Source organism: Physella acuta, unplaced genomic scaffold (assembly GCF_028476545.2).
Source record: "Physella acuta isolate Inbredline_101_S28 unplaced genomic scaffold, ASM2847654v3 ptg000840l, whole genome shotgun sequence".
Lineage (NCBI taxonomy): Eukaryota > Metazoa > Mollusca > Gastropoda > Physidae > Physella > Physella acuta.
The window spans coordinates 40,685-64,424 of NW_026732357.1; the positions used below are offsets into that span (position 1 = coordinate 40,685).

The 23,740-nt window shown below is 33.2% G+C and overlaps 1 protein-coding gene across 1 annotated transcript; it reads left to right on the top strand.

The window, feature by feature from the left end:
* Positions 1–12,033: 12,033 nt before the first annotated feature.
* Positions 12,034–23,643, top strand: LOC131951948 (fasciclin-1-like). The gene is made up of 13 exons (XM_059314418.1): positions 12,034–12,156; positions 13,034–13,214; positions 13,416–13,522; positions 13,897–14,072; positions 14,682–14,898; positions 19,392–19,512; positions 19,803–19,962; positions 20,757–20,913; positions 21,493–21,625; positions 22,366–22,513; positions 23,038–23,241; positions 23,433–23,471; positions 23,637–23,643. The coding sequence occupies exons 1-13, from the start codon at positions 12,034–12,036 to the stop codon at positions 23,641–23,643; spliced, it is 1,773 nt and encodes a 590-aa protein (XP_059170401.1).
* Positions 23,644–23,740: the final 97 nt, after the last annotated feature.

Sequence of the window (23,740 nt, forward strand, 5' to 3'; positions counted from 1 at the left end):
TCCCAACATTCCATTTTACTCATGTTTAGTCTAATCTGCCTTTCATGCATGGTCTTGAATTCTAAATTTCTAATGGAAAAGGTTATAAATTTAAAAAAAAATTCAATTTTCTACAAAAATAAAATTTGATTTGAGGAAAAATGAGAAAAAAAATTTATTAAATATCTTGAGTTTACTTTTTAGTAAATACGCATTATACCACAATTTTCTTTTATTGTTTACAATAATTATTGCTTTATATTAAAATTTACCTTTTACCTACTAATATCTATTCAATAATGTATTTAAGTTTTTTCCCTTCGGGACACGGAGAACACATTTCAAATAAGTTAATTCAAGGCATATTAACGTCGTATTTCGAACTCGCTTACCCCCACCCCTACAATAAGCGCAAAAATACACTGGGAGTAATCCCCTCTAAACGTTCTCGAATATTCTTATATCAAACTACGGGGAATGGCAACGTGGGAAATAGACATGTTTTTAAATCCATTTTTAATTACTTAAACTTTTAAAAATAGAATAGAATCTCGTAGAAAAGAGACTTGCGCACAAAATGAGTGAATGGCAAACAATTTGTGTACAATAATGCGGAATATTATTAGTGCTTTATAAATTCATATGTGATTTTTTTTTTGAGAAAAAGGAATAACGTAAACAGCTACTTTTGGTCAACGAAAATTACTAACAATTTGAAAGAAGGCAGAATATTAGGCCATTTACTTATATGTAGAATTTATTTGATCTAGCTGTAACAGTATTCAAGTTATCGTGTTCAGAGACACACGCACTCATACACACACGCACAAACACACAGACACATACACAGACATAAGGACGAAATTGCAAAACTATATTTTTCCAACTCAGGGAGGTGTAAAACGTCGAGATTTGTGAAAATTTATATTTCGATTTTTTGCAAGATTGCAATACTTCCTCTATACTTCGTACACGAGAAAGTAAAAATGAAGAATTTACAAGCCCTTTCAATAACAAAGAAAACTACTGTAACCATTGTCCGCAGACCGATATGTTTATTCATTCCCAAAGATAGATATCTTAAAACAACACTTACTTAACATAGATTTGATAATAATAATAAATTATTGTTTTATTTAGATTAGAATCTCCCATTTTTTGAAATGTATATTAGGATTAGTTAACAGTATTGTTAATGACTATTGTCAAGTTAAAGAAATTAGGAGACTATTAAACAACGTGATTGTTAAAATAAAATGTCCAAAATAATTTATCAAAAATAATAAAAACATTCCTCTTTAATAAAGTGTGCTTCAGTTGGGGTTCATCTCACAGATGTACCGGTAACTGTAGCCACAGGGTCTGTCGTTGACGGGGAAGTAAGCGTCTTCATAGGCCGCACAGTCTTCATCGCCCACATTGTCCGGTTTACCTTCAATAACGACAGCAATACATTTTAGATTATATCAGATTCAGAGACGTAGCGACCTTTCCCGGCGCCCGGGGACAAACTTTCGATTTAGACCCCCCCCCCCCTCAAACTTTCGATTTGCACCCACCCCCCTCCCTCGAACTTTTCATTTGCACCCCCCTCCGCCCTCAAACTTTCAATTTGGCGCCCCTTCCTAAGGTCGGCGCCCGGGGACATATGCCCCCCCCCCTCTCGCTACGCCTCTGATCAGATTATAAGCAACTTTTAAAACTGTATTTACAAGGCTTTTTTAATATCATTAAATTTATTTAAGGATGACATGTAGAGTATATTAGCAGCCGTTTAGAACAAAAAGCTAGGTATATGAACAGTGGAGAAGGTTGGTAGGGGTTCGTAAATATTCCATAAACTAGTGGGAAGGTTAGGTGACGCTCCGTGGACTGGCCATCCAAAAGCCAAAAATCAAGTAAATTTTCGGGCTTTAACTGATAAATAAGAGGCGATATCGGCCGATGCGCGCATTTGGCTTCGGGCTTTGTCCATAACATATACACTACCAACCTTACGGACCATAAAAGAAAGTGGTTCTCCTCTTAATGGTCTTTGTTAAAGAGAGCCTATGTTAATATTACAGCAGTGACTATGACTCAGGACACATTTAATTCATGTATTTGTAATATATATATATATATATATATATATATATATATATATATATATATATATATATATATATATATATATATATATGTGTGTGTGTGTGTGTGTGTGTGTGTGTGTGTGTGTGTGTATGTGTATGTTACAAGCACCTGATAAAATCATTCTTTTTAAAACATTTTATTTTGTAACAAGTGTATGTGTATATATGTGTATTTTATATTTTCACCGTTAAATACCGATGAAAAACAAAACGACGTACCTTGAGCGAAGATAATGTATCTGCTGCTGTTGGTCAGCACAGAGCCATCGCTGTCCCATACAAATACGCCTTCGTTTGCCATATCGTTCAGGCCGATCCACATCTTTGACACAGAAAACGCTTTGGCCAAATCGATCAGAAAAGTCATCTTTCTTTGCGTGACAGCCGGTTCCATGGAGTACAGAATAGCGCCCATGCCTTAGAAAAATAATACACGACAAAGTGCACTTTTTATTTCAATCTTAAATTTATTCGAGTTTCATTGAAGGATAGAAAGTAAAGCGGGAGTAATCTCTCCTACACGTTGTCGAAAATTCGAATATAACACTACTGAATTGAAAATCGGGATATAGACATTATTTTTAATAAAAAAAATTGTTTATACTGTAAAAAATAGAATATAATATCGTAGGAAAAAGAATCGCGCTCCAATTAAACAGTAAACAATGTGTGTATTATAATGAAGAATATTAGTTTTTTGTAAAATCACATGCGTTTTTAAGAAATCGAAAAAAGCGTAAAGTACTATTTTTAGTCAAAGAAAATTATTTAAAATTTGACAGAAGGCAGAAATTAAGGTAATTTACTTATATGTGCAATGTTGTTGATCTATCTGAAAATGTACCTAAAGCTATAGACTTTTAGAAAACCAAAAGTATAATAAGTTCCACTTCCGGTTACCGGAAATCGCTGAAAATTTAATACACAGCTAGATACTTGATAAAAGACTTATATATGAAATGTAGTCAACCTATCTGAAACGGTACTCAAGTTATCATGTTCACAGATACACACACACTTAGACAAACACACACACAGACATACTGACACAATTGCAAAACTATGTTGTTTTTTTTTACTCAGAGAGGTGTAAAACATATAGATTTTTGACAATCTCGATTTTGACTTTTTAAACATAGCAACACCCACACATCACATAGCACAACCAACACCTCACATAGCAAAACCGAAACTTCACACCACTAATCACAATATCCACACCAGATCACTTTTACTACATAATCCCCAATACACAGTAGCCTAAACAACTACTTTCACACAACGCATAACAAACTTAGTAGACCAAATCCCAATCTACTTCCGCAACACCCCAAACCACACAACTCTACTCCTAAACCACACAACTCTACACCCAAACAACACAACTCCACACCCAAACCACACAACTCTACACCCAAACCACACAACTCTACACCCAAACCACACAACTCTACACCCAAACCACACAAGTCTACACCCAAATTACACAACTCTACACCCAAACCACACAACTCTAAACCCAAACCACACAACTCTACACCCAAACCACACAACTCTACACCCAAACCACACAACTCTACACCCAAACCACACAACTCTACACCCAAACCACACAAATTTACACCTAAACCACACAACTCTACACCCAAACCACACAACTCTACACCCAAACCACACAACTCTACTCCTAAACCACACAACTCTACACCCAAACCACACAACTCTAGACCCAAACATCACGATAGATGAACAGCACTCCAAGCGAATCAAAGGAAGACTTTGCAGTTCTAATAACATTGCGAGTAATAAGTTAGCGAATACTCCACCAATAAAATTATCACACTGTTTAAGCCTGGGCCCTAAGCACTCCACATAACAGCCAATCACCAATTAATTAATCATTCAAATTTTCATAAGGTTTTTGAAAACCTAAGCGAAGCTAGGCAGTATGTCTAGTATATATATATATATATATATATATATATATATATATATATATATATATATATATATATATATATATATATATAAATTTTTATGGAGGTGGGTGACACCATTAACTTCCGTACCGGGTGACACCCGACCTCACTACGACCGTAATAGATCACGTGAATAAGACATAGCTTACAATTTTTAAGGTTTTTTTTTTAATTTTAACCTACATTATGTACTAAAATAACACTAATATTGAATCAAAATCTGAAAAATATATCCGATACCCCTCTAATGTATTACTTTATTTGTCTCATCCTTTTCTTGCGGCACACCAAATCGTTTTTCGAGCACACTCAGAAATATTAGCATGTTTTTGTTTTAAATCTGTATGCACACACTTCACCTCGTCTGAAAAAAAAACATGACTTACCATGACAGATCGACCGAGCTGTCATATAGTCCTTGGTATCAGCGGAAACCCAAACACATGCAGAAACATATCCGTCAAACTTTATTTGAAAACTGGCTGTCACGTTGCAGAAGTATCCGAAAGTATAAAACTGCTGATTTGCGCCCGCATAGGGTATCACCCAGGACCCTAAGGATAATTACACATATATATATATATACATATATATATATATATATATATAAAATTATCCTTAGGGTCCTGGGTATGCAGTTGGTATATAAAGGTATATATATATATATATATATATATATATATATATATATATATATATATATATATATATATATATATATATATATATATATATATATATATATATATATATATATATATATATATGTATATATATATAAGTGTATATATATATATATATAAGTGTATACATATATATATATATATATATATATATATATATATATATATATATATATATATATATTTATATATACACTTATATACATATACCTTTATATACCAACTGCATACGTGTTCTTCGCCACGGTGAATATTTTTAAATGTACCAGCTTGGGAACAGGACAAAACCAAACATAAACGGAAACACAACGCACTCACAAAAGTAAACACAAAAGTCTAAGTATAAGTCTTAGACTAAGTGGAAGAGTACGGCATACGAAAATATTATGTATTTACGCATACAACTTGTGTACCTAGTTTGCAATTTGTGCTGGTCTTGTTGTAACTGAAGCTGAAACACATGTACGGGTACGACATGCATGTTGAGGCACATGACACTAGGCTTGGTGCTTTGACAGTAATGCCCAGATGGTAAATAGCAAATCCGGGAGTTTTATGTACTTGAAAGTGTCCGTCTCGGCCACATTTGACCAAATTTGAGGCTGGAAAAATGGAACAAAATATTGGTATTTAAAATCGACAGTTTTATAAATCGAAAAACTACATTTGTTTTAATCAAACGTGTATAAAAGCGTTTGTCTAATATAGCCAATAATAAACAAGTAATGTATAACACCGTACAAGTAAATCGCGAATAAAACTCCAAATTTTGTGAATTCGTTTCTGTAATTAAAAATCGTATGATCTGGTTAAAATCGTGTAAAAAGACGAAATATGTTGATGTCTATTCAGTACACTATACTCTCGATTTACACCTGAAAATAAGTAAGTATTAGGTAAATTAATATTCTTTACGTGCTAACCTGTTAAAAATAAGAATATACACAAAAAAACGTCTTTAGTAAACATGACCGGCGGTTGTTAGCTCTCCTCTGTCCTAATTCAAAGCTATGTTTTACGATACACAATCCTTCCCAGAGAACAAAGCTTTAAATACTTTGCATATCAAAGAAACAACTTTACATTTTTTACAATAGAATTCGCCACTTAATTATAGCTGGAAAGAGGCAAAAAAAGACTTTAAAATACTGTTTTTACTTTGTTATGCTTACTTTATTTAAAAAGCTAAAAAATCGATACGTATTGTTCCCTCTAAGCCCTTGCCCATTACCTGATATTGCAAGAGGAATTTGTTTTAATTATCAATTAGATTGTCTCACAGATACATTTTCTGCTAACAAATATGGTGCATACATATTTTATTTGTTTGAGAATCGAAACAAAAGAATTTTTTTACATACAAAATAACACACACACATTTAGAGTTTTTAAAACAAACACGAGTCTAATATGTTTATTTTATTTTTAAGTTGTTTTTTTTTTAGCTTTTATTATAAAAAAGTATTTTTTAATATCCGGTAAGTCCATTAAAGTTCATAGCTTATTTAAATGTGTGTGTTTAAATTACATGAAATAAAGTTAAAACTAAGCGAGTAAGTAACCTATAATTCCAAAGATAAAAATTGTGTATCGCAAATACTTTAACCGACGGTTTAATTATTTTTTACATTAAGCAAAAACAGTTTATAGTTTATTTTGCGATGCAAGTGACTGAGTTTAAATATTATTGGTTAGGAGTAAGCGAGTCCGAGATTACGTTTTTTTCGCTGAAAAAGTGCTAACACTTAATTATACGAAAATTTCATTTTTAGTTTACCTATTTTAAATATATGCCTAGCGTCCACACTTTAGCAAAGTTTAATTAAAAATATGGTTACAAACATTTTGGCATTAAATTTTAAAACGTTAATCGACACAACATACTTCGGAAAAAAAATTAAGATGTGTTTAGTTATAAATTTTTTTAAAAATTCATTAAGAAGATAATCCATTTTAGAATTTTTAAAAGTAGCAAGGTTTTATTTAAAATGACTTGCTTTTACGTCAGTCAGTCTTTTTGTTAAAAAAAATGTAAGTCCTGCGGTCTATATCTAAAAAAAGTCTATAGCTAACACCCTTAAATTTAGACACAAGGGGCCGGTAGCCTACCAATTGAAAATGAAGACATTTTATTTGTATACAGACTAGGGACCATATGTGTTGGCCTGCAGTTCAAAATTATATGGGTTTTAAACCCTCTTAAATCACACATATGTCCGGGTCTAACAACCACATTTTGAAATCGTGCATCTGCTAAGATTTTGTTCTTAGTTTCTGCTAATTCATGCGTGACTAGTGCGTCATTTCCATAAAACGAGTTGTTCACCTTGGGCATAACCGGGTTAAAAGCACTTGCCGTCTTTCTTTAAAGTTCGTTCGTTGGTCCTAAGGTTTTTATTGCATAATTTAACCAGCTAGAGCAAAAACTCAGCAGTGCGTTAACCTTTTTTGTAGAATACATTTTCTGAGCCCCAAGGTAATGCACTTTCAATTGTTACTCATTGTTCTTGCAGAGTGGCAGTAACACAATATTATGTCTGAAAGTTTTTGTCGGTAACATGATCCATGCCAGTTATATTTTAATATAGAAGAGCTGTGCATAGGGTCGCTACTGTAATAATATTATAATAATATGTTAAAACATATTTCGCTTCTGTAATAATATTATAATAATATGTTGAAAAATATTTTGTTGTTTTTTAACACCAATGGTAGACAAAGGATTTTATATTCTAGCTTTGCATAAACTTGGTGTTAAAAAACAAACAAAAACTGTCGCCATTTTAAAATTTAAATGAAACAGTTGTCAAACCAATTTAGCTTTGTTAATTGTTTCAGGATCTTAATCATTTAAACTATACACTTGCAAAGTTGTCCATACACCATGAATGTAAACAAGTATAAAACTAGTTTATACCAGCAAGTAAAATATACATACTTGTATTTCTCTTTCTACATAGATATAGGGTACTGCACATTACCCCCGTCAATTACCCCGCGGACATCCCCCCTGTATTTAACCCGCGGAGCAATTACCCCCTGTGGAATTTACCCCCCCCCCCATCCTCCATGATAGAATACTGATTCTTACTCCAACTCTATACCTTATATTAACTTAATCCTAACCTAAAGACAAAGACGAAAAACCTGAGAATTATCTCAGCCTAAAATTTCCCAAAATCAAATAAATCTCTAGACATCGATGTCGATCTGGCCGGAAGGTAATTGACAAGGAGATGGGGGGGGGGGGGGTAATTACTCCGGTGGGTAATGACTGGGGGGAATGTCCGTGAGAGGGGTAATTGACGGGGGTTTATGCCATGTTCCCATATATATATATATATATATATATATATATATATATATATATATATATATATATATATATATATATATATATATATATTACCATCCCAGCCAGGCTCAAGGTCCTTCCACTGGCCTAATTAAAAATCCTATCTGTAAATGACCATGACTTGTGCGATTATAAAGCTGCATATACCCGGCATTGCCCGGGTTTAGGACTATATAACTTTTCTAATTTACCCTAACCATAACCAATCAAACCCAGACACAAAAAAGCAATCATAACACAAACACAAACCCAACCACAAACGCAAACACTAACCCAACCACAAAGAAAACACAAGTGCAAATAAAAAAGCAAACACAGATACAAATAGAAACACAACCGCAAACCTAAACGCAAACAATAACTCAAAATAATGCAAAATAACGCAAACATAAACACAAAATTAAATGCAAACATAAAAGCATACTGCTCATAATCCAGCCCGAGGCGCCGAATTTCACAATGCTGGGGCGCCGGCGGAACCTCCTGATTCAACTTAGTAAACGACTTTAGTACCCCAATTTATTCTTAGTCTTATGCGCTCACTTAAACAAACGTAGGCGCCATAGCTAACACGAGAATGCCCAGAGTGCCAAATAGCAGCCTGTCGGGGCTCCGGAAGACACCCGGGTTCAATTCAGTTAAAGACTATACTAACCTTTCTTATGCATAGTCTATCGCACTGTTTAAAACGAAATTATGCACCATAGCGCTCACAGGATAGCCCAGGGCGCCAAATCAAACCCTGTCATGTCGCCTGCGGACGCGCCTAATGCATTTTAGTGAACGAATATAATACCCCCTCGCTTATCCGTAAAAGGAAAGATAAAAGTAAACATAGAGGACATTTCGGAGCTTGCTTCTAAACTGTTATTGATTAAAAAAATATTTGCGGTGCAAAGCAATGTCATGTGATGGAAAATTTAAAGCTTCAAAACATAAATATAGCCCTTAAAAGATATTGTTTCTTCAATAGTGCCTTTATAGTCAATAACGTAGTAAAACCATACATTGCAAAATGTACTGTTAAAACGTCTGCATTAAAAAAAGGCATTCACTATGGTGAGGTTAAAAAAAAAGACGATGTTCATCACGTTTCGTGCGATAGACAGAAACGAATCCCCTTGGTGTAAAAAAAGAAAAAAGACAAAGATAATAACATGTGGGAACTCCCTTGATTATGCTATAATAAAATTGATGGAGCTTTTTTTTTTTCTTTTGAATACGCATTAGCTATTTTAGCCAAAAAAAATAAATAAAAAAAAATAAAATTGTTTTGTAAAAACGCCGCCACTGATAAGCTCAGTTTAGGAAATTCAACTCAAGAATTTTAACCCAGCTTTACCTGAGAATTGCAAATTATTGATGTCTTTGTACGATGAAGTTGGCTGATAAGATGCTACTCAGCGCTTTCTTGTATTTGAATAGTCTCTTATCAGGAACAAAATCATATATTCCACATGCCGTGAGACGTGAAACTGTATGACGCAAGAATATGGTAATAAGTTAGAGTGCGATACTTTCTAGACAAGGTAACCACAATAAACAGAGTCTTAAGTTCATGACATATATTAGCAGGAATAGACTTGCCCGACAGTCTACTGGAGAAAAAAATCTCGGTGGGCCGCTAGGAACTGTGATTTTAAACCACTGTTAGTGTTTGTTTTTACTTTCTCGTATATACGAAGTAGAGAAAGTCTTGTAATCGTGCAAAAAAAAAATCGAGATATTTGCAAATCTCTACGTTTTACAGCTCCCTGAGTCGGAAAAACATTTTAATGTATGCATTTTAAAGTTATTTTGCACGATTAAAACAAGATTAACTTTGTCTATATGTTCTGTAGTCCAAAAAGGTAGTATTTAAAAATTAAAATAGTACACGATGAATCTAGTATAGCCTACATTTTAAGGTCGTATGCTTTATAGGAAAACAAATTATTTTACTTTAACAGATCATCACCATCCACATCGTCCCCAACCAGGTTTGGGGTATTATAGTAGTTCACTAAATTAAATCAGGCGCGTCTACCGGCGCCCTAGCAGGGTTCGATTTGGCGCCCTGGGCTATCCTGTGATCGCATAGTTTCGTTTTAAACAGTGCGATAGACTAAATTGAATCCGGGGTCCACCGGCGCCCCGACAGTATGCTATTTTGCATCCCGGGCCTTCCCGAGTTTTCTATGGCGCCTACGTTAGTTTACGTGTGCATATAAGAATAAGTTGGGGTACTATAGTCGTTTACTAATTTGAATCAGGAGGTTCCGCTGACGCCCCAGCATGGTGCGGTTTGGTGCCTCAGTCTAGACTGTGAGCACTTTGCGCTTGCTTTTTTTGTGTTTTCTTTGTGGTTGTGTCATTTAACCAATTTTAGGTTCGAATAGGAAACTTTTAGTTTTAGGTTAAATTTTTTACATGAAAATGTAGTAGTACAAATATTATTACATTTAGTACACTTAATCGCTAGTATTAATAATATATGAATTTAAATTATTGTGCTTTAAAAATAACTTGCAGATAAGAAACACCCGCGGAATACTTCCACTTAAAATAGGTGAATAAACATGTCACTCGTTAGGTATACATTAAAGTTCTCTAGGTTATATTGCCATAATCAAATTTGTCTTCAAATACACCGCAATGTAAGTAAGTATACTATGTATATTTTTTAAAGTTTTATTAAATTTGCGATGTTTATTTTCTTTAGATTGCAATTATTTGAACCCTACTAGTGCTGACCACATTATCCCTTCGTATGTAAATCACAAAAACAGGTGAACTCTACTTCACTTGCCCCACAGACCATGAGATTCGATTGCAATTTGTACTTTAAGCTTCTTCTTCTTCGTTCTTAATTATTAGTGATGAAGGGGATCGAGATTTATCTGCCAGTGGGTTTGAACTCGAGACTTTGTTCGAATATATCAACCATGAGCTTTTTGCCGACTCGACCACGCCTCCAACACAATTAAGCGTTACGTGTCAACTGGTTATGCGCCATTGAGGCCATTGACTCCGATTTCAGCCTGCTTTTCTGTTTGGATTTGCTTCCATAGCCTTTGTCCAACCAAGAACAAACTACAAGGCAGCAGTTGTTTAATTTTGGAGTTGTCTCTCCTAGAAGAGTGGCTGTCCCCAGCTAACGAGCCTCATCTGCCCGAGGGTTCGAACTCGAGACTTTTCGGTTTAGCAACCATGAGCTTTACCGTACTTTAAGCAATTATTAAACTATTTCGTACAAACTGGATGTGTATGAATTTACCAAAATCAGAAGCTAAAAAGGAAATAATGTCACACAATAAATCGATATACTGGTACTTTGAATAAATTTGACCTAAAATATGATTTTTTTGGTTTATTTTCTTGTCGATTCGATGTTATAATTTTAAAATACATGTTTGGAGTAAAATATAAACAATGATGTAGTTATAAAATACGTTTTCAAAATAATACATATCAAATTAAATTTAGAAAACATTCCCGCAAGATATCGATTACACAAGTGTTTACCGAACCAGTACCTATCTTTTTATCTCATACATTTGGTAATTGAAAGTTTACGTAAACTTTGATAAGACTGTTTAAACTACTCTCTATCTGTATGGCCTTTAAATACGACGTCTTTTATTGAACTATGTGAAATGGAATGCCTAAGTGAACAATTTATAAACGTTAATCTTATAAAGCAAATATAAATTATTTTTTTATATTTAAAATATGTTGAATATGTAGATGTAGTTATTTTTCCGTAATATTATTTTCTGTAAGTATAAAAATGTTTTTGAATGAATTTTTAAAATATTTTTCACTTTAAAATTCGTCATTAATAAAGCGGACATTACATGAGGATATTGACATGCATCAGTCCAGCCTGTGGTGTATGATTTAAACTAAATGAATCTTGTGAAAACATGGCGCACAGCACGAACCTACTGTGTCTTGTTTTAATGGCAGCTACGTTAGTTCAGACACAAGCGCAGGCCTACATAGGCAACACGGCTTTTGATGCTTTGGACGGGCTAGGTTGTAGCCAGGTAGGATGTTGTAATGTTCGTATCACATTATAGTGACGGCGTGGTCTAGCGGTAGAGCGCTAGACTGCGAACCAGAAAGTTTCGAGTTCAAATCAGTCCCAGAGTCCACCTAGATCTGATGGGTACCTAACTCGTATTGGGGTAAGTATAGTTCGCTGGACAAAGTGCTGTCCACAATATATCTTCATATACCTAGGCCAGAGAAACAGGTGAACTCTTCTTCACTTGCCAAATAGACAGGCTTGAAAAGGGTCTTTTTATATCACAAAATATGTTTGTGTAAAAACTATTAATAAATACCTTTTACTGCTTGATCAAAGTAGAGATGTTCACACAAGGATTGTTTATTTAAATATAAACATAATTTGAAATATAATATATAAATAAAACACAACTAAATTCGTTTCTTGATCCTGAGGTCCAGCCTTAGGACGTCTGTGAGCCAACAGCACGTATGCAAGAGAAAGAGCGGTTGGACATAGTGCTGACCACAATATCCCTTCATAATTTTGAATGATAATATAAATTTGGAACCGTTTTAAGCCAATTGCCCCATTTAGAGAAAGAATAACCTTTTTTTTTAAAGGAAGAAACTATACACTGTGCACATTGTTAATGGTAAACTTAGTGCATTTTTTAATCAAAATCTCGCTCTCCAGCTCTAGAGTCGGGAGAACCAAACATGATTTTCTAAATAGTAATACGCCAGAGGAATGAAATAAAATCTTGTAAAAACATAGCACTTTTTAAACTATTTACAGTTCAAGTCCATAATCACAGAGGCTCAGCCAGAAAAGAAATTCCTAATCCATAAGGTTAATTTGGTAAAGTTTTGTGTTTATTCAAGTAAAAACATAACACTTCTCTCTGTTTACAGTTCAAAGCCATTATCATGGAGGCTCAGCTAGAAGAGACATTCCGAAGCCCCCAAGCCCTGACATTGTTTGTGTTTAATGACACAGCCTACGCCCTGATGCCACCTTACAGGCTTGGCACTTTGTATGACAAGACAAATGGCAATAATTTAGGTGCCAAGGAATATGTCAACTCTTTTACACGTAAGTAAAAATTATTCCACAAATGTCCAATATATAGCTATCTATTTCTCTCTCTCACTCTCTCTCTCTCAGACAGACTGAGGAAGCAAGTTGAATAAAAGCTTGTAAAAAAAAATACCTTACTTCCAAATATTTAAACCTCCTTAAAGCTTCCATTTTAGTTGATTTGTTTGTTTTGTCTTTTCTACTCCTGAAATTTAGTAACTGAAGCAGTTGAAACATCTGCCTTTAGTGATGCTAATCCTATCACGACATATTCTGTAAGGAACCGTAAAGTATTTCTCAACAAAAGAGACCTCAGGAGTGGTGTAAGTATGAGTTTTCTGCCATATTTTTAGATTTCCACATAGAAACATTTCATCTTTCTAGTTAATCCATTACCCCTTTTGTTTTAGCTTGTCATCTTGTTTTACTGTGCGCAATAATTCTCATATAATTTATCCAGTTGTTATTCAATAAATGTTTAACATAAAAGTTTTTAAGAAACAAAGCTAGTTATGAGCTTTGCCTGTAAAATAATAGTGGTTTATTTCATGGGTAAAGTCAATAAAGGGACATTGTTTTTTTTTTTGTTATTTATATTTTCAAAGGTTTTACAATTTTTTAACTACATTATTGAGTTTGGTCTAATGCCTTTATAGCTATGTATTTCCTTATCTAACAATTGGCATTTCCTCACCAGAATGTAGCCAGTGGTACCCCAGGCCCAACAAAATATTTCTGTAACGGAGGAATGTTAATCCGACCCAACATACAAGCTGGCCAGCACCTGATTCACATCATAGACCAGGTTTTAGACATGCCACTAGAGGACAATGCCCTTGCTTATGTGTCTGGGTACAACCCGTCTAAGTTAACGTGAGTAAATGCTCATGTATTAACGCACATTTAAGTTTGATTAAAATTCAGCGTTATTTTTTTTTTCAAAATTATAGCTATTATATTGTTATTCTCCGCTTTCCATTGCACAACACAAATTAAAAACAGAATCCACAGTTCATTTATAACAGTCAAATATAATCTTCCAACTACAACAGAGAAACTGTGAACATTGAAACGAAAAACACTGACTACATGCTACCCTAAGTTGACGATACCACACACTGCTTACACACTACAGTTCACACATTTCTAAGGGGAGGCCACACACACACGCACAGACATACGGACAGAATTGCAAAGTCCAGTTTTTACGACTCGATAACTCATAAAACGCCAAAATGTTTTTATATTTGTATTTAAAATTTTTGTTTGATTAAAATAAGTCCTCTATACTCCGGATGTGATGAAGGACTGAGGAGTAAAACGGTGAAAACTGTCAAAATTTCATGTTATTTTTGTGCTCGATTACAATACTTTCTCTATACTTCGTATGTACGAGAAAGTAAAAACGGAAATAAGTACCGACATTTTCTATTAAATGTATTTATAAGATGTATTTAAATAATGCCAAATTACCTATTCAAGATTTCTACAAAGATCTATATGTGCATCACAGATACCAGTTCTTCATCAAGATTATGGAGGTTCTGAGAAAGATGGAGATTACAACTACAACCAACAGGTCCAAAAAATCCTTGCAGGCAAACAGGTGACGTTTTTCATCCCGTCTGACGAGGCTTTGAACCTGATCCCATCACAGAAACTCAGTGAGCTACAGGGCAACACCAGGCTAATGCTGGAGGTATTTGTAATTGTTTGTCTTGCTAAAGTTGTATTCACATATTTTATATGGTACATTTATCTTCTTTGCAACTGTTTATATGAGCCTACACACACACACACACACACACACACACACACACACACACACACACACACACACACACACACATATATATATATATATATATATATATATATATATATATATATATATCTATAATATAAGCGGGCTGAGCGTGTGTCAGTCCTTCCTTCCTTCTGTCATCGCTATAGCTTTTGGAACCATAAAAGTAAACATTCGCACCATGCTGTGCTTTCCAGTGCACCGCAGTGTCTTATTATAAGTAATAGAGTAGGGTTTGTTTATATAGCGGCATAGAGCTATTTTATAAATGACACTGTGTTTACTTTTTTGCATAACGTTATGAAAATATTAAATATTTGCACATTGCTAAAACATATTAAAAAGATCAATGTCAAATATCATTTTAGTTTATATTCCTAGAATAAATGGATACATTTCCATAAAAGTAGGTCGAAAAAACTAATTAATTCAACTTTTTTTGTGGTAATTTTTTTCAAGGGAGGTAATTTGAAAATATATTTAACTCAACAATAATTTAAGTTAATCTTTTTTGTATTACTACCGCATTGATTAGTATATGTTAATGTTCATAATTAAAAGAGAAAAATGTTAAGATTATTTATATTATTTATTATTTTTTTCTAATTAGTCTATGATTTCTCTAAAATCACTATCTTTTTGCTTTTGTTTTTCGGTGTTACGAAAACAGATGGTGAAATTAGACTTTTTGAGAATAATGGAAAGGCTCTCTCTGAGCGCGGACGTATGGGAAAATGTTTTTTTTAAATATTCAACTCACTCTCAATAAATTAAGTTAATTTTTTTTATTACTTCCACATTGATTATTATATGTTAAGTAAAATAGAAAAAATGTTAAGATTATTTACACTATTTTCTAATTAGACTATGATCTCTCAAAATCACTATTTTTTTGTTTTTGTTTTTCGGTGTTAACAGATGGTGAAAATTTAGAATTATAGTATAGAGAATGCTGGAAAGGCTCTCTCTGGGCGCGGATGCCTAATAAAAGCGTGTTGTTCGTTGGTGATTCTATTGTTGTGGTTGTGTTGTGGTTGTGTTGTGGTTGTGTTGTGTTGTGGTTGTATTGTGGTTGTGTTGTGGTTGTGTTATGTTGTGGTTGTGTTGTGGTTGTGTTGTGTTGTGGTTGTGTTGTGGTTATGTTGTGGTTGTGTTGTGGTTGTGTTTGTGGTTGTGTTGTGGTTGTGTTGTGTTGTGATTGTGTTTTGTTTGTGTTTGTGTTATGTTTTTGTTTGTTTTGTTGTGTTGTGGTTGTGTTGTGGTTGTGGTTGTGTTTTGTTTGTGTTTGTGTTATGTTTTTGTTTGTTTTGTTCTTTTCCAAAGTTGGTACATTTAAAAAAGATTTACCGTGGCGGAGCACGGGATGCAGCTAGTATATAATATAAGCGGGCTGTGTCTGTCCTTCCTTCCTTCCTTCCTTCCGTCATCGCTATAGATTTTGGGACTATAAAAGTAAACTACGCACCATGCTGTGCTTTTCAGTGCACTGCAGTGTCTTATTATAAGTATTAGAGTAGGGTTTGTTTATATAGCGGCATAAAGCTATTTTATAATTTCCACTGTTTGTACAATTTTGCATAACGTAAAGAGAATATTAAATACACGCACATTGCTAAAACATATTAAAAGGATCAATGTCAAATATAGTTTTCTTTAATATTCCCAGAAAAAGTGGATACATTTTATTAACATAATAACAGTAGGGTAGAAAAATCTAATTAAACTGCTTAGTAATTTTGCCAATGGAGGTAATTCAAAGATAAATTGAACTCACGCTAAAATGTGAATGCAAAATCTGCAAGACGGAATAATTGTTGGAATAATATAATTAGCAAAATGTGAGTGCAAATTATGCTGACGTGTAAGAGTACATTATTGTTGGAATATTATTATTAGCACATTGATTGATAAAAGGCTATCTTTTATTTCTTTTTATTCACTGAATGTACTGTTTACTAATTATAATTTTTAATCAACTATTCCGCACCATTATAGACATTGGGTGCGCAATGGTTTTAGTTATGAAACTCAATTGTAATTTTTTAAAATTAAAATACTGGGAAAAAAAATGCGTGAATTGATAAAGTGATATATGGTAGGTAAACACGGATATTATAGATATTGAATATTTTTTATTGTATATTATTTATTATTATTCTATCTTTCGGTTTGCAGACAAGCTGGGGTTTTATAAGAGAGGCGTAGCTAGGGGGGGGGGGTGGAAATCGAAAGTTTTAGGGAGGGGGAGGGGGGTAGGGTGCAAATTGAAAGTTTGAGGGGGTGCAAATCAAAAGTTTGAGCGGGGGGAATTTCAAATCAAAAGTGGTGCAAATCGAAAGTCTGAGGGGATGGGTGGAAATTGAAATTTTGAGGGGAGGGGGTGCAAAGCGTAAGTTTGAGGGAGGGTCAAATCGAAAGTTTGTCCCCGGGCGCCGGAAAGGGTCGCAACGCCTCTGTTTTGTAGTCATTCACTGTGTCAGACGCGTCCGCCGGGACTCGGAAAGGGCGCGATTTGGCGCTACGGGCTAGACTGTGAACAATATGCCTTTATGATTGCATTTAAATTGTGTTTATGTTATGAGTGTTGTGTTCGTTTTTTCGTTGTTTTTTTTTTTTGCGTTTGTTCGTTTGTGTTGTGTTTAGTTTTGTTCTGTTCCAAAGTTGGTATATTTAAAAATGATTTACCGTGGCGGAGCACGGGATACAGCTAGTATATATATATATATACAAACACACTCATATATATATATATATATATATATATATATATATATATATATATATATATATATATATATATATATATATATATATAATATAAGTGGGCTGAGCGTGTGTCAGTCCGTCATCGCTATAGATTTTGAAACCATAAAAGTAAACATCGCAACATGCTGTGCTTTTCAGTGCACCGCAGTGTCTTATTATAAGTAGCAGAGTAGAGTTTGTTTATATAACGACATAGAGCTATTTTATAATTGCCACTGTTTTTACTTTTTTGCATAACGTAAAGAAAACATTAAATACACGCACACTGCTAAAACATATTGAAAGTATTAATGTCAAATATCATTTTCGTTTATATTCCCAGAAAAAGTGCATACATTTCAATAACATAATAACAGTACGGTAGAAAAATCAAATTAATTTAACTCTCTTTTCTAATTTTGACAAAGGAGGTAATTTAAAAATACATTAAACTCACGCTAATAAAAAATGTGAATGCAAATATACGTTCGTCATAGAAGGAATTAGTGTTGCGATAATATAATTAGCAAAATGTGAATGCAAATTATTCGGATGTGTAAGAGGAAATTATTGTTTGAAAATAATAATTAGCATGGATTGATAAAAGACAATATTTTATTTTTTTTATTCACTAAATGTAGGCCCTACTGTTTATTACTAAGACTTATAATTTTTAATCAACTATTCAGCACTATTATCGACGCGTCATCACGTTCATTAGGTGCGCAATGGTTTTAGTTATGAAACTTTATTGTAATTTTTTAAAATTTAAAGTACTGGAAAAAAAAAATGCGTGAATGGATAAAGTGAACTATTGTAGGTAAAACACGGATATTTTAAATACTGCCTATTATTTATACTGTTGACTAATTATTATTCTATCTTTCGGTTTGCGGACAAGATAGGGGTTTTATAGGAGAGGCGTAGCGAGTGGGGGGGGGGCATATGTCCCCGTGTGCCGAGCCGACCTTAGGGGGCGCCAAAGTTGGTTGGAAAAAAATATGCGACGGGGGGGGGGGGTGTTGGTGGAAATCGAAAGTTTTAGGGCGGGGGGGGGGGGGGACAGGGGTGCAAATCGAAAGTTTGAGGGGGGTGCAAATCACCGGAAAGGGCGTGATTTGGCGCTACGGGCTAGACTGTGAGCAATATGCCTTTACGATTGCATTTAAATTGTTTTTATGTTATGAGTGTTGTGTTTGTTTTTTCGTTTGTGTTTTTTTTTTTTGCGTTCGTTTGTGTTGTGTTTAGTTTTGTTCTGTTCCCAAGTTGGTACATTTAAAAAAGATTTACCGTGGCGGAGCACGAAATGCAGCTAGTATATATATATATATATATATATATATATACATATGTTAAACATCTGTCATATGTTAACATATGGTTAACATATGGTCCATGGTTGTTAAAGGGGCGTTCCCTTTAACAACCACATATTTCAAAACGAAATTCAAAACATTCATAAAGTGAAAATTGTAACAAAATCCTCAAAAGCACATATTATTTGCACAATGTTTTTTCCTTAACTTTGAAGTTTGCTACTTATGATTTTATTGGAAATAGACACGTGGTACTAAGACTTTTTATTACACGGTTTCACAGATTTTCTTGATTCTTTAAAGTTAATTTACTTTATCGTATAACAGATCATCACCCTTCACATCATCCCCAACCAAGTCCTGTACACATCACTGGTTAACCACAATGAGCGATTCAACACACAGTTTAATTCGGGGGCTGTTGTCTTCAGGAAAGTCAGGGAAGACGGTACATTTTATAATGTTTCTCAGTTCTGTTAAATAATTTGACGTCCCAGTCAGCTACATGTTGTAAAATATGTGTATCTGTAATGTTTTAAATGCAAGAAAAGTTCATGTAATAATTACATTTAAATAGAAACACAAGTAAACTATTTGTTTTTAAATACTAAAGTTAAAATACAAGAATCATAACACATTTTATAATTATATCATTTTGTGTTTATAACTTGCCTAAACCTAAGATTACGGTTATTATTTGTTGGATTGTATTACAATTATAACTATTTTATTAATTAGTGTACGTGACGGGTGCACTAAAAGGCGGCCGAACTGTAACAGCCAAACTTAACCCAGGCAACAGAACTGTTCTCAATGGTGTTGTCCATCAGATTGATGCCATGCTGGGATTTGTTTACAAGACTGCTATTGAGGAGATTCAGAATGATCCTAACACTCAGTAAGGTTTATTTTATTATTAAAAATATATAAAAGCTAAATAAGACTACTATTTCCGTGATTAAAAACACAAATATCTATTTAATAATAAGAATGTTCAATCACAATTAAACAAACAATGTAAATATGTGTGTTCAATTTTTAGCTTTCGCTATTTGCTAGCTATATCCCATTTTAAATAATTAAATGTCATAACATTCAGGCTTCTCTTAGAGTAAACTGTTGAATGTGATTCATAATTTAAATAGATAAACTAGTTTTTAGACAATAGTAAAAACAAACAAATCTTATTTTATTTGAAAGTTTTTGGGAATTAATAATAGTTTTCCAGTTGAAAATAATAGATGAGACAATTGGGAAAAGAACATGTTAATGATTTAAAAATTTAATTGAAAAAAACAAACACATTTTTTAAACATTATTTTGACAAGCTAATTTTATTAATAGTTTTCCAGTTGAAAATAATAGATCAGACCATTGGGAAAAGAACATGTTAATGATTTAAAAATTTAATTGAAAAAACAAACACATTTTTTAAACATGATTTTGACAAGCTCATTTTATTAAATAAAAAATAGAAGACAATACACACACACACACGCACACACACACATATATATATATATATATATATATATATATATATATATATATATATATATATATATATATATATATATATATAGAATTACACACCTTATAGGTGCTGTGATAATATGTGTAAAAAAAGTTGCATGTTGTATGTTTTTTACTCGCAATAAAAGAATAGAGTAACATTTCAAATATATCAAACAGAAACTTTGAGCAGCTGATCTTTGCAGCAAGGAAAGATCTACAGAACTACATCACAGCCACCAGTGGTGTTGTTGTTTTTGTACCAACCAACCAAGCCATGTACGCCATCGCTAACGTCTACCAAAACTACATCAACAACCAGTCATTGGTCAACATGGTGGGTGGTTTAAGATGTAAATTGTTTTCACATTGTAGACAAGACTTTAATATTTATGCATAAAAGAAGACCACTGTATACGATGCCAAATCCAAAACTTCCTCTCCCTAACCTGACAAGGCAAAGAGTGAAAAATCGTTCTTCCCCACAAATAACGATACTAAATTAAAACGTCACATACTTGAATAACGCATCAGAAAGTTCAGATCTTTTAATCATGCCAAAATGTTTCACAACATACTCTCGAACCCTTGTTATCTTTAACATTACCATGAGTTTGAATCATGTGCTATTGTTTTAGAGGGTACACCAGTGTGTTCATTTACTTGTTCTTATGGAACACCTTATCTGTGTTGTTTGCTCTAAAAACAAAAATAACAAACTTGTATTTGTCATTGTATTTTTTTGAGATTTTAAGATCTGTTATATGATGGTTGTATGTATCAAGAAATCTGGTACTTAATAAATGATTAAAAAATTCAAAGTTGATATCAGCAAGAAAATAAAAGGTCAATAACTCAGTGATGTATATTGATTTTAAACTTTGTATAAATAATGTGTTGCCTGTTTATCAAATAGGTTCTAGAGATGAGCCTTCTACAACAAGGCCAGTCTATAAACTTAATGGATTATAATGGGGGATACGAAGCTTATAAAACAGCTGTTTCGAGATATAATGGGAGGCTTATTAAACTTTACAGCGAAGGGAGTGGTAAAGTATAATGCTCTTTATTTAATTTACAAAGTTTTAAAAAGATTCAATGTGGTTTTAATTTTTAAAAATGCATAAAAACGTTTTAATAGCAAGCTGTTGTGTAATAATGCACTAAAATGTGAAATTAAATGATTTTCTTTAAATATACAATAATTCCCTTTTATTTAAATACTATATGCGTTATTTAAATTGTAGTGTATTGTTATATATCTAAATGAAATCATTTATTTTTCCTTCTTAGTGAATTATTACATAAAAGCTGGTTATCAAAACATTTTGTATGCAGTTTTTTCAGTACTTTAAAATTTGTATTTATAATAGTGTTGCATTGCTAAAAACTATTGCGTAACAAATGAACTTGATGATGCGCGTATTATAGTGCAGAAATAATACAAGGCTGCCAATTAATTTCAGAACATTGTAATAAATTCATAAAAAAATATTTAATTATCCAATTAAGCCAAATATCAGATTGCTTTGCCATCAAGTTTGACTCACATGGCAACTTTGAAACGAATCATCTAGTTAGAAGTGCCCGAAATTTCGCCAAACCGTTTCGATCTATGACTACAGATAGGTACACAGACTGTCGACATAATGACGACGGAACGACATTGAAAGCAAGTTGAATAAAATCTTGTAAAAATGAAGGGCTTGCCATAAACAATATTTTAATAACTACATACATTTAAACACAATTTTTTAAAGTTCATTAATATTTTATCTCACAATAATAGACACATGGGTAGAAGGAGGATATGTGAAGGCCAGAGTTATCAAACCAAACATAGGTGTCACTAATGGTGTGGTCCATCAGATTGATGCAGTTTTTGGGATCCCCACTCGGGATATTCCGTACACTGTTTTCTGTGAGGACTGGCTCGTGTGAGTACATTGTTTTATTTAAATGGAGAAAAATATTCTTACTTGCAAATAGAAATATCATTTAAGGATTACAACAATGCACATGTGTTAAGTTCAGTCTCACTCCCTCTTCACTCTCACAACTCTTGTTTAAAATTGTTCATTTTAAATTGAGGTTACTTTTAGTGTTGTCAGCAGAAAAATTGACCTAATTTTTTTTTTTTTTTATAAAATAACAATTACTTGATGCTCAAGGAAGCTGTGATAATTTCTGGACCTTTTTTCAATTTTTTGCTTTACTTAAATTAGTATTTGTTTGTAGCAAATCAAACTATAACTTAAAATAATAAGTACATGAAAGTTCATGGTAATTAAAATTAAAATAATTTCACTGGTTAAAATGCATGTGCATAAAAATTACTTGATAGTGGTTGAATAATATTTGTTGTAATTCTCAGTAATGTATGCCTATTCTATTCTAATTTTTTAAAGTTAAATAAGAACCTTACATACCGAAAACTAGTATTTCCTGTTTTATCCAAAAGGTCAACCTACATCCAGCTAAAGTACGTAGGTCTGGACGCCTACATGAGAGATCCAACTCTGACCAGAAACCAGGACTGTGTGTTTAGTGCCAGTGCTGCTGCTGGTCAAGTCCCTCCTGCTGCTGGCACCTGGCAAACTAACACTGGACAAGCCCATCAGAATCAAAATTTCTACGGAGACTTGTGTGGCGATGGTCTGCACAGGTATAGACTTTTTTCATATGCATGTTCATTATTCTCATTAAGCACTGATACACTTGGTAAAGCACTGAATAGCACTTTATCCAATTTTTTTTTTCAATTTTTTTTGTCAGTTTTCTGTAATGAAACAATTACTAAATGTAACTTCTTTGATATAAATACACCATTTACACATAAGTTTCAAATTTACTTAGATGTGAGTTTACATTTTTTGTACCAAATCATGCAGAGGCGTATCCAGGTTTTCGTTGTAGGGGGAGCGAAATGAGCAAAAATAGGCGCCAAATTTTTAACACATTTTATATACGTGTATTATATATATATAAAAATATATATATTTTTATAATTACTAGCTGTATGTCATTACTTCGCTATGATGTAAAATGAATTGTTATTAGTACTTGAAGAAATAAGAAAAAACACGCAATGTAGGCCGACAAAACAAAAAATGTATCAATGTAAACAATATATATAAATATATATATATATATATATATATATA

Bases quoted from the DNA above. Each gene is read 5' to 3' on its own strand.
- LOC131951948 (XM_059314418.1), top strand. From the start codon at position 12,034: ATGGCGCACAGCACGAACCTACTGTGTCTTGTTTTAATGGCAGCTACG. The intron at 13,523-13,896 runs GTAAGTATGAGT...TTTCCTCACCAG, and splicing joins AAAGAGACCTCAGGAGTGGT to AATGTAGCCAGTGGTACCCC. The intron at 14,073-14,681 runs GTGAGTAAATGC...TACCTATTCAAG, and splicing joins TACAACCCGTCTAAGTTAAC to ATTTCTACAAAGATCTATAT.